The following is a 20,295-nucleotide window of genomic DNA, read 5'->3' as shown; positions in this document are numbered from 1 at the left end:
CTTTCACTTATACCTTATGTCTGTGTCCTGTGTCTTATGTCCTGGTTTTGGCTCACAATCACTGATGGAAATCACTGACCAAAACACTGACGTGTGAATGAGGCTTTATATGGCATTGACTTTTTCCACACTGCTTTACAGACATTATCGTCACTCTCTGTCCCCAGTGGAGCTCACAATCTAATTCCCTATCAGTATGTCTTTAAAGTGTGGGAGGAAACCAGAGGACCCTGAGGAAACCCAAGAAAACATGGGGAGAACATACAAACTCCATGCAGATGTTGAGGAACCTAGAACCCCAGTGTTAACCACTGAGCCACTGTGCTGCCATCTACATGAAGATGAAATGAAATTGTGGTTAGGGGAAAAAAAAAAAATCTATCTACGGCTACTAGTTGTACCGAGGTGTAGCTACGTACTAGCCCCCCATTATCTACCTTTCTATGTGACAAAGGGGCTTTTGGCCCCTACAAACACCAGGGCTCAGGTGTAAACAATCTTTTCCCCACCCCATAGTTACACCACAGAGCAGTACTATCTCACCACATCTAAAAATGCCCAGAAACCAGATACTTTTGACCTACACATATGAAATTCTCTTTGAAACAATACACATGGAGTCCTGTGACAAGACAATTGATATCTAGCTCATTCATAGACACCCATGTGATTCTATGGAGCATCTGGTGCTAAAAAGGTCCTATAACCTGGAAAATAAGACCAAAGTTTTAACAGTTGCCTGTATCTCACCTGGTAGCCCATGAAATGGGGATCCGGTGTGCTGCATACACTGTAAAGGCTAGCGGGCTTGTAAGGAGTGAGGAGTCTTGGGTCATGCTTAGCTTGCGTTCAGCATGAAGCACTGTCTGGAAATCAGCATTGAACGTGCTACAGTACAGATGAACTAAATCCAAGATGGCTGCTGTAAGGCTCTCCACAACTTTTTCTGTAAAAGAGTGAATTTTACATAATTCACATATAAGATTAAAGTCAAAATAATTAATAACTTTTTTCACCATGTTGGTTGGTGCACTCCAACTGCCAAAATCATTTGCCAATTCAAGAAATACACCAGATGCACCTCTTGTAGTCTTGAAGAACTGCAAAACGTAGACATTTTGAATCTAGGTTCACATGGTAAAATTTGATAACTGAAAATTACAACAAAAAAAAGGGTTTGGATGGAGTGATTTTCTAATACAATGTTAATGACTCCTCTATACCACTGGCTGTGGTCAGAATGCGAGTAGAAAATCATGGCACTACGGTAAGGTGGGAGGTGCTAGTTTCTAGATTACCAACCCAGTTCCTGCAGAAATCCAAACTTCCGCACTCTATACACTGTGACCCTGATTTATCATTCCTTCCCTCCAGATTTCTGGCATCAAAAACAAAACTTTAAATTTCTGATAGGAATTAGACATAGGCTACTCTCACAAGTGTGGCACAGCTCTGCGGCAGGCTGTTCCTGCAGAGAATGTCGGGAACCAGTCAGACAGAAACCGCTGTGCCCGTCATATTTACTGGGGGGCTGCCGGATCTGATTATAGTCAATGGGATCCAGCGGGCAGGCAGCAATTTATGGCAATGCTGGATCTTTAGAACTCCGGCAGTCTGTTCTCTGCCAGAACAGCCTGCCGGAGAGCTGTGCCACTCATGTAAAACTAGCCGTTTAGGCGTTACCAATGCTGAAACAACTATACATCGCCCAGAAAGGTCACGACTCACATGCATGGGTCCTATTCTAATACACACCAGAGCTACAAGGCAACAGCTCATCGGTAGGGGTGCAGGGTTTCGGACCCACGTCGATCTAATATTATTGATGGTCTATCCCGAGAACAGGCCATCAACATCAAATTCCTGGACAACCCCTTTAAAGTGGTATTCCCAGTAGGTACAGGCGGTAACCTTGTGCTTATAGAAAGGGAAGCAACTCTACTAATTGTGAGGTTAGTGAATACTGTCATAATACCAGTATATTAGAGAACTTTCGGCCTTGCAGTTTTTTAATATATTAAAGTTGGAGCATGCAATGAAATTTTATACGGCACACTAAACTTTCAATGACATAGCAATAAACTTCAGTTATGTAAAACCAGTTTGTGATGCATAAGATAAGTTTATACTAGATGTACTGTCTCCAAAAAACATTTCTTTTTACTAATAATTATGGTTTATAGGTATTTCTTCATCAAATAATTAAGTATTAAAAAGCTAATTTAATGCCAGTGATTCCTAAATGAAGAATGGGGAACTGCAGGATAATAATCAGATTATTGCCCAATAATAACATTTTACAATGTCTCTGAACTTTATTGGCCTCATTTATATAAATTTAATTACGGGTCAAGAGAACATGCTGGCTAAAGAAGTATCAGATCAAAAGATAAGGTTTTTGGACTAAAGGTAAAATGTGGATGTCAAAGAAACTGATTTTGGCAGAACTAACCAACCATCTAATGTGCCCCGACACTATCCCGATCGTCAGGCAGTCTGGCCTTCAGCATGCCCAATCATAAAGGGAGATAATAAACCCCTGCCAGAGGTGTCTCTCAGCCAAGCATGCAACAAGGAAAATAATCATATGTAGCTCTGTTAATAATCATTTGCCAATATTTTATTATATTCTGTGCCGTATCTTTAGCTTACTTACAGAAGGATTATTTGTATCTAGATGTGCTTGGATGGAATTTCTAGTATGACCTTGGCGCTGTCATTCTGACATTAACCCTTTTTCAATTTTTTTTTACTCCCAGCCCTCCCAAATACATGACTTTTTCTCTTTTTTTAAATTCACATAGTCGTCTAAGGGATTGTTTTTTGCGGGACAGGATGCACTTTCTAATGGCACCATTTAGGCCTCTTTCACACGGGCGTTGCGGGAAAATGTGCGGGTGCGTTGCGGGAACACACGCGATTTTTCTGCGCGAGTGCAAAACATTCACTGAAGTTCGGGCTTGGGATCGGTGTTCTGTAGATTGTATTATTTTCCCTTATAACATGGTTATAAGGGAAAATAATAGCATTCTGAATACAGAATGCATAGTAAAATAGCGCTGGAGGGGTTAAAAAAATAAAAATAAATTTTTTAACTCACCTTAGTCCACTTGATCGCGCAGCCCGGCTTCTCGTCTGTCTCCTTTGTTGAACAGGACCTGTGGTGAGCATTCATTACAGGAACAGAACCTGTGGTGACGTCACTCCGGTGATCACATGATCCATCACCATGGTAAAAGATCATGTGATGTAATGAATGCTCACCACAGGTCCCGTTCAACAAAGGAGACAGACGAGAAGCCGGGCAGCGCGGTCAAGTGGACTAAGGTGAGTTAAAAAAAATTTTTAACCCCTCCAGCGCTATTTTACTATGCATTCTGTATTCAGAATGCTATTATTTTCCCTTATAAACATGTTATAAGGGAAAATAATAATGATCGGGTCTCCATCCCGATCGTCTCCTAGCAACCGTGCGTGAAAAATCGCACCGCATCCGCACTTGCTTGCGATTTTCACGCAACCCCATTCACTTCTATGGGGCCTGCGTGTGAAAAACGCAGAATATAGAGCATGCTGCGATTTTCACGCAACGCACAAGTGATGCGTGAAAATCACCGCTCATGTGAACAGCCCCATAGAAATCAATGGGTCGGGATTCAGTGCGGGTGCAATGCGTTCAACTCACGAATCGCATCCGCGCGGAATACTCGCCCGTGTGAAAAGGGCCTTAATGTTGCATATAATGTGGTGAGAAGTAGGGGGTAAAAAAATTCCAAATGGGGTGGAATTCTGAAAAGCAGAAACACAATTCCGCCATAGTTTTATGTTTTGCTATTTTTATTCTCCGGGTCGATGCGATTATGATACCACTTATGTATAGTTTTTCTTGTGTTTTAATGCTGGAAAAAAAACGGATTTTTCTTTTGCATTGCCATATTCTGAACCCCATAACTTTTGTATTTTTGTGTGTACGGAGCAGTGCAAGTTAAATTTTTTGCGGGACAATCTGTACTTTTCATTGATACCATTATGGCATGTGTATGGCTTTTTGACCACTTTTTATTAAATTTTTAGTGGGAGGCGAAGCAACCCAAAAACGGCAAATTGCCCATTTTGACTTTTTTTTTTCCCATTTTGTTTCCATTTGCTATATGGGATAAATAGTTTTATATTTTAATAGGATGGGCATTTTTGCACACGGTGATACCCATGATGTTAATTTTTTTAATGATGTACTTTCATTTTGTGGTGATTAGAATTTTTATATTATTAAAAACTTTGTTTTTCTTTTTTCACACTTTCTAAAAGTTCTCCTAGCAAGCAATCATTAGGTTGCTTTTCTCATACACTCCAATGCATTAGCATTGAAGTCTATGGGAATTATACTTTGTTCCTGTGGAGCCCTGCCACAGGCAGGCTCTCCATAGGAACTAATGTGCGGCTGCCCTGTACCACTCCTGAGTACAGAGGCTGCCACACACTACATACCACGGCAAGGATTGGGGGAGACGGAGCACAGCCGGGAGCGCACTCTCTATAACCTCCCAGGAGCATCTGAGGCATTAAATGTATGCGATCGACGTTATTGTTTATCGCATACATTAATTCCGGGTGCCTGCTGTTTAAAACAGCAGACAGGCGCCATTTTTAAATGCCCGACCGCCGACGTTAATTTATGTGGGGTGATAGGGAAGGGGTTAAGGAGGCACCAAGATGAAGCCTCATTCTGATAAGCTAGCTGGAATAGTCAGAGACAAAAGCAGCATTATAGACAATATAATCCTTGTAGTCAACTATGTAATAATGTATTAACTCAACAGGTGGCCAGAAAAATGTCTTAAGAGCCAATTTTTGCCTCCCAAAAACAGAACAAAAAACGAAACCCCAAACGGTATCAATGAAAACATCAAGTCCACCCACAGTTCCGATGAAGATGCTCAGAATATGGCCACAAAAACAATTATGTTTTATAAAAGTGTTTTTTATTGTGCAGAAGTAGTAAAACATGGCAAAAGACTATAAACAATTGGAGCACTGTTCTGGTGAACTCAGAAAAACAAACTAAAATAAAATTGCTGATGATTTTTTTAATCCTCCCCCATCCCAAAAAAATAAAGTTTTTTTTAAAATACATTATATGTACCTCAAAATAGGGTTGAGCAGTAAACCGGTGTCAACAATATACCGCAGTATTTGGTGACGTCATAGGAGCGGTCTTATGCGTGCTGACCGCTCCTAAATCTGTGTCAGCCCACCCCTGCATTGTGCATATGCGTACCATACATATTACTTCCTGCAGCGGCCGCCCCCGGCTCTTTTTCGCTCCCATGTTCAAGTTTCCGCCCACTGGCCGAGCACAGGAGCGAGGCGAGCAAAGTCAGTCAGCAGTCCGTGTCCAAGCCAAAGTGGGGGAAGAGGAGTGAGAGACCCTAACGGCCCAGGTGTCAGAAATAAAGGTTGTACTGTCTATGTCTTCTGCGGCCTCTGGCCCTGCCTGCAAGCTGCACTGCACATGGTGATAGCACTTGATAAACTATAATGTCTCCCTGTTGCCCCTATACAGGAGCAACAAGAAGACATTACTGAATGGGGGCCACAAGACATTATTATACTAATGGCGGAGGGGTTACAAATTGTTGTCCCATACAGTATAATGTCACCTTGTGGCCCCCTTACAGTATAGTTCCTAAGTCCAGACAGTATAATGTCTCCAGCTGCCTGCCCATACAGTATATAATATCTCCTTGTGCCCTGGTGCCTGCCCATACAGTATAATATCTCCTTGTGCCCTGCTGCCTGCCCATACAGTATACAATGTCGCCTTGTGCCCCTCTGCCTGCCCATACAGTATATAATATCTCCTTGTGCGCTGCTGCCTGCCCATACAGTATATAATATCTCCTTGTGCCCTGCTGCCTGCCCATACAGTATACAATGTCGCCTTGTGCCCCGCTGCTTGCACATACAGTATATGTCTCCTTGTGCCCCGCTGCCTGCCCATACAGTATATAATGTCTCCTTGTGCCCTGCTGCCTGCCCATACAGTATAATATCTCCTTGTGGCCCCCATACAGTATAATGTCTCCTTGTGGCCCCCATACAGTATAATGTCTCCCTGTGGCCCCCATACAGTATAATATCGCCTTGTGGCCCCCATACAGTATAATATCTCCTTGTGGCCCCCATACAGTATAATGTCTCCTTGTGGCCCCAAGTGTTTTTTTCTTCTTCTAAATGGGTATTTATCGCGATATATATCGTTATCGCGATACATTTCTTAATATCGTTATCGTGGGAAAATTTTTGATATTGCCTAACCCTACCTCAAAATGGTTCCATTAAAAACTGCAACTCACAAAAAAAAACAAGCTCCTGTACACCAATATTGACAGAAAAATAAAATGATGGCTCTCAGAAGGTTAAAGAAATTGACACATTGTGAAGGTCAAAATAGAGTGTTAAGGAGGTCATTTATTACTATACGATGACAGATAAAGAGATGGGCTACAGTTCTGCCTGTCTGAGGCTAAAACCATACAATAGACATATTACCTCTGCTCTCTCTTTTGGTCAGATAGCTTGGATCCTGCAAAAAGAAAAATTTATAAATATAAAAATAACCTTGTGTAAAGCTAAATACTCACTAATAACCCTCATCAATGGTGAAACCAACATGTGCAATGTAAGGCCTCTTTCACACTTGCGTTGTCCGGATCCGGCGTGTACTCCACTTGCCGGAATTACACTCCGGATCCGGAAAAACGCAAGTGTACTGAAAGCATTTGAAGACTGAACCGTCTTCCAAATGCTTTCAGTGTTACTATGGCACCCAGGACGCTATTAAAGTCCTGGTTGCCATAGTAGTAGTGGGGAGCGGGGGAGCGGTATACTTACAGTCCGTGCGGCTCCCCGGGCGCTCCAGAATGACGTCAGAGCGCCCCATGCGCATGGATGACGTGATCCATGTGATCACATGATCCATGCGCTTGGGGCGCCCTGACGTCACTCTGGAGCGCCCGGGGAGCCGCACGGACGGTAAGTACACTGCTCCCCGCTCCCCACTACACTTTACCATGGCTGCCAGGACTTTAGCGTCCCGGCAGCCATGGTAACCACTCTGAAAAAGCTAAATGTCGGATGCGGCAATGCGCCGAAACGACGTTTAGCTTAAGGCCGGATCCGGATCAATGCCTTTCAATGGGCATTAATTCCGGATCCGGCCTTGCGGCAAGTGTTCCGGATTTTTGGCCGGAGCAAAAAGCGCAGCATGCTGCGGTATTTTCTCCGGCCAAAAAACGTTCCGTTCCGGAACTGAAGACATCCTGATGCATCCTGAACGGATTTCTCTCCATTCAGAATGCATTAGGATAATCCTGATCAGGATTCTTCCGGCATAGAGCCCCGACGACGGAACTCTATGCCGGAAGACAACAACGCAGGTGTGAAAGAGCCCTAAACCAAATACAGATGGTAGATGAAGCAACAGTTCCCTGCCTGTGTGCATTGTTTCAGATCTAGTGTTCTGTACCTTATTGGATTTGATCTGGACCCTGGATGGACATGGGGGCAGCTGGTTGAGGGCACTGCTAATTTCCAGGGTCTCCACAGCTGCTAAAGCATTGCAGATGGCTTTCACCGACTGTACCACTCTTTCAGCTCGTAAATGGAAATCAGCCTACAAAGTAGAAAAGAGAGAAACTGAGACATGGAAACTACGACGGCAGAGGTTACAGAACTGAAGAATTGGCATGTTAACAGTGTCAGTGGCTGGGGGAGCCAGACATTACAACATTTCTACATACAATTTTAATAATTTGATATTGCTAGGGGGAATGACAAATTTTAATGGTGTAAGATATTACTGTGGTGAATATTACTCAACGTCTGTAGGAGCAGGTAGAGTGCAATGTTAAAGGTGTTGGTCAACTTGTAAAAAAGTTTTGCAATAGTCCCTAATCTACAGTCACATCACAATTTATACCGCCGCACAGCAGAATGCCCCAATCCCTATTTGCAGCCTGTGTAAGCGCCACGATCCTCCAGTGCTGCATCCATAGGGTGCAAGATGGCGGCAGTGATGAGATTCACCCATGTCACCACTTTCTGTGCCGTCCCTGTGGTGACATGGATGAACAGAAAAGGTTATGAAGCCAGAATTCAAGGGAACAATAATTGTTTTAATCAAGTTTCTATGTCAGGCGGCCACCTTGTGCCTTAAGGACACAGCACTGGAGAAATGTAGGCCACAGATGGGGACCATGGCGCCGTCTGATGTACGCTACATCAACAATAGGATCAGGGGATACTGTAAAACATCTTAACAAATTGGCCATCCACTTTGAAGTGATATTTAAATTCTAGATTTTTCGGACACTAAATATGTTAGAAGAGGTTGCTGGGACCATCACCAACGTCATCTATCCCACCACTGTAATGCCGGCATCAATTCTCTATGGATAGGATAGTGGTCCTAACCAGCTCCCAGGACCTAAGGCTGACCATACACATTAAATAACCATTGACTGGCTAGTCCCACCAAAATTGGTGGGTTTGGCTGACAAACATGTACTGTGCATGGCCAGCTCAAGTGATGATATAGCTTACCAATTACTTTTGTCCCAAATATCTGCATTGAACATCCAAACATATATCAGTTTTATGAAGGCCTGAGTATGTGACTTGTCTACAAATAGCTCTAAAATGTATCTTGATTATGAAGAACGTGCGTTTGTTGTAAAATCATGTGTGAACCACAAATGAAGAGGGACTTACATCTGATGCTACAAATTCATCCACCTCATTTTGGAATTTGTCAAAGAGCAGAGACAGGGCCTGTCTGAGAAGGAGAAACATATTAGCTGCATCCCATAGACATATCCGGTTATGGAAACACGGAACTTCTCAAAGCGAAGGAAATGATAATCCAAACTGTTAACATTAAACACAATATTCACCACTGATTTGTATGTGCCAGATACAATAAACCAGAAATTGAATTATATTTCAATATAATATGGTCAGTCTGGTTTTACTATGTCAGTGCCTTTAATGTTTTATATGTCTGGATTCATATCTTCTACCTGGTGATGGTCTGTTTAGCAGGTCTCTCCTGAAGGTGGATATGAAGATTAAGAGTAGATGGGCTCTGAATGTCACTGGCCTGGAAGAAGAAAATCATTATTACGGTATATACATTGTACTCCATCCACCTTATGTCATAGTTTTGATCAGTGGGTGTTTGAGTGCCGAGACCCAAACCGATCACTCAAACGAGCAGTTAGAGGTGCTCAGACACGGCTGTATCTCTTCAGCAGAAAGTCTAGAGCCCCTGTCCAGGCCGTCTGCAGCAGCATGGAGAGAGAGCGCTCCGAGGGCATCTAACTTCTTGTTTTAGCAATCAACCGGGGTCTCACCACTTGGACACTCACCCATCAAAATCTTTGATAGGTCACTTGCAAATACAGGAACATTTTTAAAAGTTTCACATAGTATGCACATTATGTAGTGTCATTTGCCTATAGTTAATACAGATGTTTGGAGTCTGAAAATGTTATGAAGCCATAATTCAAGGGAATAACTAATTGTTTCAATTATGTTTCTATGTTAAAGAGGACCTATCACTAGAGATGAGCAAATTTCATATTTTGAAATTCGTTTGCGCCTTGTTTGGTGGTAAAAGCAGAATTGGTGATGGGTGAAATGGGAAGGAGTGGTCAGTTGATGGGGTGGGTCTCGGGTAGGTCTCCCCCATTAGCAGCCATAGAGGGAGAAGTAAAAGGAGAAGCTGGGCGTATTCCAACTTTACAACTTATGAGAAGGGTTTGGGTTAAGGCAAAGAACATTTTAGGAATAACGGGACTGGTCAATATCTCGCCTTTATGGAACAACCCGGTGCTTCATGAACTGCTTGGCTTAAATGGGTATTCACAGTGGGAAAATAAAGGGATTTGGAATCCAGGCCATATCTACTCGAATGGGGTCCTAAAGCAGTACCAGCAGTTATGTTCTGAATTTAACTTACCTTCCACACAGTTCTATAGGTATCTGCAGCTCAGGCATGCTTTGGAAGCCCAGTCTAAAATAGCTACGGTGACGTTCGTATCTAATCAGATGCTAAATCTAATCTGATCAGATGCTAAACACAGCAGTTAATGCAGGATCGGTAAAGGGAGCGATTTCCACAGTGTATCAGGCCTTGTTAGAAGACTTTCTAAAAAAATATCCTCTCAAAATTAGACATCACTGGGAAAGAGATGTGGGTAGTAATTTATCCCTCAGTGAGGCGGCCCGGCTATCCCATCTATATTTAATCCATAGAGTCTATAAGACCCCAGTGTTTCTATTTAAAGTTGGCTGTAGAGACAGTCCGGAATGTCCTAAATGTAGGAATGCTGAGGCAGACCTGTTCGATATGCTATGGGCAGGTCCCTTATTGACAACATATTGGAAGGCAGTGATGCACCTAGTAAATAAGGTATATAGTGCCCATCTTGCTCTTGACCCTAAGTTGTGCTTATTGGGTATAATACCAGAGGATAATTTACAATCAGTAATAGCCACTGGAATAAATAGAATGTTGTACCAAGCACGGAAAACGCTAGCGGCAAAATGGTTACAATCGATACCTCCAGATATATCGGAGTATGTAAGTAGATTGAATATGGTAGTTCGCCTGGAAAGGGGAGTATACCAAAAAAGAAATAATCTATCTAAATTTGAGGCGATATGGGGAGCCTGGATCGATAATTCTGGATGTTGTAGTCCTTGATTGGCGCTCACAAGAGGATTATTGCGCTCCGTGTGAATGCACTGATCGAGGAGGATAGGTATGGGCTAGGAGTAAGAGCGGGGGCAGGTTACTGTGGATATTGCTTGAGTGGTGTATATGTCAAAATTATTTGCATACCAACCAAAATGGAGTTATGGTACAGCTTACAGTCTGTATGGATGCTTGCTTGGGATGTACTGTGTTTATATGCGCAAATGGGAAACAGTGCTGCGTGATGGTTTACAATTGAGGTTTGTGGTGCCGACACCCCGGGGGATGAGATAAAAATAAGATCCTATCATTAGTGGAGGGCCTTGTGCCATTTACGGTACGCATCTCTAATTCTCATAGGAGGAATCTTATTGGGATTATTATCACTCTGTCCTGCTCTGGTAGTGATGGGGGAAGGGGGGGGGGGGGGGGGGAGTTACTTGCTGTTGGGAGGTTTTATTGACCGGTTTATGTGCTTATATATTGTAATATTCTATAATTGGATATATAACTTGATTATGTATCTATGTGTTCCATACTACAATTACTGTATGTATCTTACAATGAATCTACTTATTGTCTAAAGCATAACATAATGATGTTAAAAAACTGAAAAGCAATAATAAAAATTATCTGAAACAAAAAAGCAGAATTGGTTACCATGGACCATAACGCAATTCTATGACGGAATGCCTTTAGAGGCATTCCGTTATTCATTCCGTCATAATAGAAGTCTATGGGCTGCAAAATGGATCCGTCCCGTTTCCGTTATGCAGGGGAGTCCTCTCCCTCATAGAATTGCATTATGGTCCGTGGTAACGGAATCCATAACGCAATTCTGCTTTTACCACCAAACGAAAAGCAAAATAATTTCATAACATGAAATTCGCTCATCCCTACCTATCACCATGAAAATGTAAATTAATCTGCTGGCACCATGCTGTAGAGCAAGAGGAGCTGAGCAGATTGATATATATTATTGTGGGAAAAGATTCAGTAAAACTTTCTAATTTATTCATTTATATTCTGGCTCATTCTGGGCTTTGAAGTGAAGGAGACGGTCCTATCAGTGACTGACAGCCTTCCCTCTATGACTGTGTATACAGAGATAGCTGTCAGTCACTGACTGAAGACAAGGAGACGGTCCTATCAGTGACTGACAGCCTTCCCTCTATGACTGTATACAGAGATAGCTGTCAGTCACTGACTGAAGACAAGGAGACGGTCCTATCAGTGACTGACAGCCTTCCCTCTATGACTGTGTATACAGAGATAGCTGTCAGTCACTGACTGAAGACAAGGAGACGGTCCTATCAGTGACTGACAGCCTTCCCTCTAGGACTGTGTATACAGAGATAGCTGTCAGTCACTGACTGAAGACAAGGAGACGGTCCTATCAGTGACTGACAGCCTTCCCTCTATGACTGTGTATACAGAGATAGCTGTCAGTCACTGACTGAAGACAAGGAGACGGTCCTATCAGTGACTGACAGCCTTCCCTCTATGACTGTGTATACAGAGATAGCTGTCAATCACTGACTGAAGACAAGGAGACGGTCCTATCAGTGACTGACAGCCTTCCCTCTATGACTGTGTATACAGAGATAGCTGTCAGTCACTGACTGAAGACAAGGAGACGGTCCTATCAGTGACTGACAGCCTTCCCTCTATGACTGTGTATACAGAGATAGCTGTCAGTCACTGACTGAAGACAAGGAGACGGTCCTATCAGTGACTGACAGCCTTCCCTCTATGACTGTGTATACAGAGATAGCTGTCAGTCACTGACTGAAGACAAGGAGACGGTCCTATCAGTGACTGACAGCCTTCCCTCTATGACTGTGTATACAGAGATAGCTGTCACTCACTGATAGGACCGCCTCCTGGACTTCAAAGCCCAGAATGAGCAGGAATTTGAATGAATGAAATACAAGTTATATCTGCTCCGCTTCTTCTGCTCTATAATATGCTTACTTCAGCTCAGACACCATGTTTAATGTGACAGATTCCCTTTAAACTCATGTTTTAGGAATTTCTGGTGATGTCAGTTTTAATTTTCCATGTCACTATCTATATTTAATTAAAACTGCAGTTTTCACACTACTCACTGAGCCTATTAATAGGGAGACAACCAGTGTTCTCTGCAGATCACTTTTCAGCATCTCAGGCAGAATTACAAAGATAACACCTATATATAAATAAAACAGAATCACACCATTCACAATAGGCGATGTCCCAGCTTATCTACTTCCTTGTACCATGACCTCTGCACAGGCCACAGCTCCTGCCATTGTGGCTGCTGGAAAGAATATCCCTAAATACTGCTAACAGCAACTCAGGTAAAATGGCTGCCACCATAATTATGTGCAGAAAATACAATAAAAATTAGTACAATAAGAAAAAGAAAACAGATTACAAAAAAACGCCATGGTACACTATTTTTAATTAGCAAAAAAAAAAAGATAATACATAACCTTTAAAGTGACCGTCCCTGTCAAATCAATTTTCTTTCTATGAATGGGGTTGGCCAACAACCAAAATTTATCACATACCCCACAGAATCGGTGATAAAAGTATGATCACTGGCTGTCCAACCATTGGGACCCCCCACCAATCATGAAGAGTGGAGGTACCAGAATCTCTTGTGCAAGTGCAGCAGTAGTGTCCACGTGTGACCATCACTTCATCACTATGGGACTGAAGGAAATAGCCAAGTGCAGTCCCATAGACAGTTAATGGAGCAGTGGTCATGCATGTGCACTATCAATTCAGGCACCCCCATGATCATGGAGGTGCCAGCAGTCGTAGCTTGGACTGGGAGAAAATGTCTGTATGTGGGTAAGTAACTGGCTCCGTAATAGAAAACAGAGGGTGGTTATTAATGGTACAAACTCAGATTGGGTCACTGTCACTAGTGGGGTACCACAGGGGTCAGTATTGGGCCCTATTCTCTTCAATATATTTATTAATGATCTTGTAGAAGGCTTGCACGGTAAAATTTTTGCAGATGACACTAAACTGTGTAAAGTAATTAACACAGAAGAGGACATCAGGCAGCTGCTGCCAAGGCCAATAAGATAATGGGTTGCATCAAAAGGGGCATAGATGCCCGTGATTAGAACATAGTCCTACCACTTTACAAATCACTAATATATTTCTGGAGTGTAATAATATTACAGGCTATAGATACTAGAGAGGGGTCGTTGATCCAGGGAGTTATTCTGATTGCCTGATTGGAGTCCAGAAGGAATTTTTTCCCCCCTAAAGTGAGGAATATTGGCTTCTACCTCACAGGGATTTTTCTGCCTTCCTCTGGATCAACTTGCAGGATAACAGGCCGAACTGGATGGACAAATGTCTTTTTTCAGCCTTTCAAACTATGGAGGTCATTTATCTAATATATAAAGCTCAGTGTGTGTGTGTGTGTGTGTGTGTGTGTGTGTGTGTGTGTGTGATCTAATATATAAAGCTCAGTGTGTGTGTGTGTGTGTGTGTGTGTGTGTGTCCGCTAAAAGAATCCGCACCGTCGCATTTACAATCACAAAATTTGGCACACAGGTACATCAGGTGTCAGGGAAGCTCTCTAGCACGTACCGTTCAGGAGATATTCCCCCAAAAAATGCAAATATGGCACATCACATGACCTACATTAGTCAATAGAAGCCTGCAGGTCTTTCTCTTCATATCCGAACTGCCATACACACGGTCACATGACCGTTATCAGCCAATAGAAGCTCTCAGGTCCTTAGTCTCCACATACACACAGTTTTACACCAGGTTTCCATAACAATTCAGCCATATTTCTTCACTGCTGCAGGTCAGCTTTAAAGGGGCAAGGCGCTGTGGATGCCACTGTTAAGGGAGCCAAGTGCTGTGGAGGTCACAGTTCAGAGGGCAAGTAGGGTGGCCATTCAGGCCACCCTCAAAAGACGGACTTAAAAACCCCTTCCCGAGGTCATGCTAAACCACGCCCCTGATTTGTTAGGCCACGCCCCCTCTCACTCCGCAGCTAATGGGAATTAAAAGTTTAAAGGGCTGGGGGGCTGTGGATGTCACTGTTATAGTGGATACTGTCGATATGTTTTAACGACGCACACAAACATGAAATAAAATAGATTAAATATACCCGTGCGAAGCCGGGTCCTCCAGCTAGTTATTAGATATACGCCAATTTTTGGCCTATATCTGTTGCAGATTCAGTCACAAGGGGGATTTGCAACTGAATCTGTGACTTTTCCCCCCACTCATGCCAAATCTAAAAAAGGGAGCATGGCATCTGTTTAAGGCGTAGAAAATTATCTAAATCTATGCCAGCAAGGGAGCTGGGGTCGATTTAGGCGGGTGGAGGATGCACCTAAGTTATGTAGAGGCACCGGTCTTAGTAAATGACCCCAAATGTTACTATGTATCCTCAGCGATGACCATACATTTATCACCTTTATTTTGTAGCTGGGTAATTAATGTTTTTCATGGGCCAACCCCTTTAAAGTAATTCAAAAGGACTCCCATGTGAAAACACTGGACAAACTGAAATAGGAATCAGAAGACAAATAGAGGCTGTTAGTCTTACCGTTCTGGCAAGATCTCCCCGCACCATCTCTTTCTTCATCAGCTGAAGCCGAACATCACTGTCAAACTTTCTGCATTGCTGAATGTATTCATGGCTTCCAAGGGGCTGTTCACTATGAAGAAAGACAAAGATTTATGGCATACTTTCCCTAGAAAGAGATATTGAGGATGTAAAATCAACCAGCTCCTTAAAAAAAGGAACACAGGATATCTCACTGCTGGGACCCCAAGTAAAGAGCTTGGGGTCACAGCCAATTTACGTCAAGTGCCACTTCAGGTGAAATGAGGCATTATGGAGATTGCATTGGGATCAATAGTCTGTCCATACAATGCATGAACATGCTTGGTCCTCAAAAGGAGGAGATGTATTTTTTTACATTTTAGCCATTCTCCGCTCTGACATGAGGGTCCTGAAAGTGGAACCACCCTGTATCAATAGACTTTATTGATCTTGATTTGGAAATGAGACACTCCCTTTAAATACACTTGAAGACAGACCTGCTAAGAGGAAAAGGAAATGGACAGCTGAACAGAGTATACTGCTCACTCCTGATGTCCATCTAACCAATGGTCTCATATTTAGGCTGACTAGTCTGAAGCCTTCTCAGATATGGTTGGAGTTTCTGTTCCTGATATAACAATAAATTCAAGGACAGCATGCCAGACATCTTAGGCTTTTTAAGCGTGCAATTAGGTGTACTTGCTAAAGCTTGCCTTGGGTACCACAACATCTTATTCAGAAACTGCTTGGAAGTATCTGTTTCTCCATTACAGGATCACTATTGCAGAATGCACCTGACCCTTTAGGGTAAGGCTACTTTCACATATGCGATTTGAGGATCTCAAAACCAGAGGAAAACGCTTCAGTTTTGTGCCCATTTATTTGCAGTGGGGACAACACTGAACAAACCAAAACGGAGTGCATCAGAATACACTCCGTTCTGGTTTGTTGCGTTCTGTGACTGGGCAGAAAACTGTTGCAAACTGCAAAATCAATCCACTGCAGAAATTATGTCCTGTGTGGACATACTGTGGATTTATCTATTGAACTATAAATGTGTGATATTCAAATTTGAAAAAAAAAACTAAAAACAGGGGAATCCCAGCCTCTAATAATAAAACTTTTACTGAGTCTGTTCCTGGCTGTATCCGTTATCTTAACAGACTTTATACTTGGTTTCGATTGTTTGCTAATTTCTCCTTGGTTTGAGGGTCAGGGAAAAGTATCTACAAGGTCATTAACACTGTTAAGGGAGTATTACATGGGCAATCATCTTGCCTGGCTTTAATACTGCCACTGATTGCCCGATGAACAGGCAAACGCTTGTCCATCGGGCAACTGTGATTTTCAAGCATGCTTAAAAATAATTGCTTGCCAGTGGCAGATCATGCTGTCTAATTACGGCAAACCACTAGACAGCATGGGGACGAGAGATAGCATAGTGATCCCTCCTCCCCATGCTGCAGAGGAGATTGCTGCATGTAATAGCAGCAGGCTCCTCCACTAGCAAGCAGGCGATTGCTAAGACGGAACGCTTCCCTCCCAACAATAGTCCGCCTGATCGGGGTGTCTAATACACTCTTTACAGTACTAATTTATAGCAACGGGAAACAAACGCCTACTACAGTGCCAATCGAGCACTGCTGCGCTATAGTGGCCTGTAAGTTGAAATGTTATACCATGAAAGGTATTTATTACCTATCCAACAAGTAGATGATAAATGTCAGATAACTGTGGGTCCGACCTCCAGCGATCCCGAGAATATGGGGTCCCTGAATCTTCTTCTCTGAAAAATGCAATAGTGCTTATGTCAGTCCACTGCTCCATTAACTTAATATGGGATTGGACCATAGAAGTAAATGGAGTGGAGGAATGATATGCACACTACTGCTCCATTGAGAATAAGGATTTGGTGATCCACCCCTAGTTGTTGGGATCGCTGGGGGTTACTTACACTTTAGATAGGTGATAAATCAGTTTTGTAGTATAACCCCTTTAAAGGGGTTTTCCGGGACTTAGATCATGAACATATGATTGGTGGAGGTCCGACATCCAGCACCCCCCACCAATCCAGCAGCCACCATCAACTTTATAGTGAGATTTCTTGCACTGTGTCGTTTCCAGCACTGGTATACTCAAGCTCAGTTCCTATTGACTTGAATTGAAGCTGAGGTGCAGAAATTCGGCACCAGAGCACGGATGCTACACTGTGGAGAGAGCCTTCTGCTTCCAGTTCCGCCCGCTTACATCTACCTCTCGTAATTCTTAGATGCAAAAAACTACCATCATCCAATGCAGGGTGTATTCCAACATTGTGCATGCAGCACCACTGCTTCCCATAGTCAGTGAGAAAATAAGTACCGCATGTAGATACTCTAAGAGAATGGAAAGGCCAATGGTGCCAGAAAGGAAACTGAATATGTGAGAGAATAAACTTCTATCAGAGTACATCTGTATAATTGGAAGTTTATCTAGTGCAGGAACTGGGCAGGGTACCAGAAACCGTTCACCCAGACTCTTAATCGCAGCACCTCCTGCATCCTGAGGCGACCAGCCTTAACAAAATACGGGTGGTATGATTTTCACAAATACGAAATTCAACTACAGATGCAAATTAGCAGATGTGGCAGCTTTCAGCAACCCTTTTCTTGGCGAATGTGGACAGACAAAGTCCATTTTGTACATTTGCAAGGACAAACTTAAAAGAGCTTTCTGGGACTTAGATATTGATGATCTATCCACGGCATAGATCATCAGTATCAGATCAGTGGAGGTCTGACACCCATCCCCCAACCAACCTGCTTTTATAGGCAACTGTCTGTGCCGGAAACTATACAGTGAAGATAGGTCATCAATATCTAAAGGTCCCTATACATGAGATGACAGAGCAGCAGATTATCGGGAAGGAGGCGTTCCTTCCCGACAATCTGCTGCTCGCTGGTGGAGGAGACTGCTGCATTCACATGCAGTGATCTCCTCCAGAGTATGTGGAGGAGCGATCGCTATTGTCATGGTTCTTTCTCCACACTGACAAGCGTTCCTATGATTGCTCATTAGCAATTAAGTCCAAGAAAACCCCTTTGAAAAAATCCATATAGAATGGACAACTGTACATGACAGCACAGAGCACTTACTTCTGCAGAAACTCCTCTAAACCACACAGTTTGAGCACGTAGTCAGATACATTGAGATTCTCCAGTTCATCATTGGTGTAGCATAGAGTCTGGTAAATGAGTAGATCCACAGTAGAGGAACCTGTGAAAAGAAAACAGGAGTCATGCAGTTATTTAACATGGGCATATAGCTAGTTATTGCTAATAATGGCCATCATGTGATAAATAAAATGTATAATAACCGTGCCAAAACCCAATACAGGATCGGGAGCTGACCACACACACCTGCGATCTCATGTATATGGGGGAGGTCTCAGTAGATGTCAGGAAAAAATAAAATAAAAAAAATGTAGGCCCCATTCACATCATGTTTTCAGCCTCTGAAGGCCGTGACGTATTTCACCGTTTCAGGATGTGCTGACTAACCTTGTGTGTTGTTTTTGCAGTTTGCATTTGGAGGTGTTGCAGCATCTATCTCTGTCTTACACTCCTAACCCACCTTTCCCACAGGCTGTTTTTAATCAGTACAATATATAAGTGGAGAGTGCTCTCCCGGAAATCATTTGAGGCCAGTTGGCACAAAGAAAGGAGTCATTATAGAGTAGGTTCCCATCTGAAAGAGGTCACCTTGCCGTGATGGATGTTCACTAGAGAAAAGAGTGAATTTCCAAAAGGAAAGGAAAAATGAGTGTCTTTCTGGGGAACTACCCTTTAGCAGAGCCAAGTAAAGAAAACTTGCTTTGCTACCCAAGAGGTCATGGTTGGGGTACAGTTTCTCCTTATGGAGGGTGGAGAGTATGCATGTGGAGTATCGTAAGCCAGTCAATAGTCTGAAGAGTACCCCCCAGATGCTTATATAATGCCCAGAAACCCAGAGAAGAATACTAGTCCCTCTCCCCTTCTCACTATCTCTCATTTGCCCAAAACAAATCACAAAAAATTCTGATTTATTAGAACCCCCAACTTTTTGGGGAAATTCTGGATGAATTCCAAACCAGTACCAACGATTCATTCATCTTCAATGGACACTAATGATTTTGATTAAAATATACTGGCTAAGTACTTCCTATTCATTTATATAGTTATTATAGCATTAGTTTGTATATTCAACGATTTAGTCCTGTTGCATAGTGTTCTGTTTGGTATTGCACTGTGTATGCATACAGTGGAGTATGTCGTTCCATAGATTCCTATAGTGAAAAAATATATATGGTACATACCACTTGCTATACATGCAAATTTTATTTATGCTGTGTTATAGTGGTTTGAAGGAAGCCAAAAGGAGAATCTTTTGGCCTCCATTAAGTGAATGGAACCCTATGAATACTCCCAGAATGTACGTTATATACAATAAAGGGATGTGAACAGGGTCTTAGGTATATTGATATGTGTTATAGTGGGCACTCAATATATTGAGCGCCCACTATAACACATATATATATTTCTAAATTCCCTATTGTGGTCAGGGTGAACCACACCTTAGTTAGAGCACCTGCCCTGGCAATCAGAAGGGTGAGCCACTATAAATCTATACTCTTAGGTATATTGGCTTTAACATGCCTTTGCCGAGTCAGTTTGTGCCCCTCTCACCTACTAAATAACTGTTTATGGCCAGTGTCAGCGAAAACGACATCTGCCAAAAAAGCACTTTAGAGGGAACTGAGATGACCTCTTATGTGTATGGCCATCCTTGTGGTATGTAATGAACAATGTACAACTCAAATCATTTTGGGTGTTTATCATGATCCAAGTGGTGTCACTGATGCAGAGGTTAGGTAATAATTCAGCACTCTTCCTATTTTACACATGGTTCCCTTAATGGGGGTTTTCTGGTAATAATTATATATAGTATA

At 42.6% G+C, this 20,295-nt stretch overlaps 1 protein-coding gene across 1 annotated transcript in view; it reads right to left on the bottom strand.

Moving 5' to 3' along the window:
• Positions 1-20,295, bottom strand: part of PIK3C2B (phosphatidylinositol-4-phosphate 3-kinase catalytic subunit type 2 beta) — a 149,393-nt gene that overhangs the window by 94,008 nt on the left and 35,090 nt on the right. Inside the window, exons 5-11 of the mRNA XM_040423991.1 lie at positions 18,464-18,584; positions 15,330-15,441; positions 9,081-9,160; positions 8,773-8,836; positions 7,529-7,675; positions 6,553-6,586; positions 751-946 (exon numbers count right to left, since the gene is read on the bottom strand). Coding sequence (XP_040279925.1) covers positions 751-946; positions 6,553-6,586; positions 7,529-7,675; positions 8,773-8,836; positions 9,081-9,160; positions 15,330-15,441; positions 18,464-18,584 — 754 coding nt within the window. The remainder of the gene's footprint in view (positions 1-750; positions 947-6,552; positions 6,587-7,528; positions 7,676-8,772; positions 8,837-9,080; positions 9,161-15,329; positions 15,442-18,463; positions 18,585-20,295) is intronic.

Source organism: Bufo bufo, chromosome 3, assembly GCF_905171765.1.
Source record: "Bufo bufo chromosome 3, aBufBuf1.1, whole genome shotgun sequence".
Classification (NCBI taxonomy): Eukaryota; Metazoa; Chordata; class Amphibia; order Anura; family Bufonidae; genus Bufo; species Bufo bufo.
This window is presented reverse-complemented; position numbering and strand designations above follow the sequence as displayed.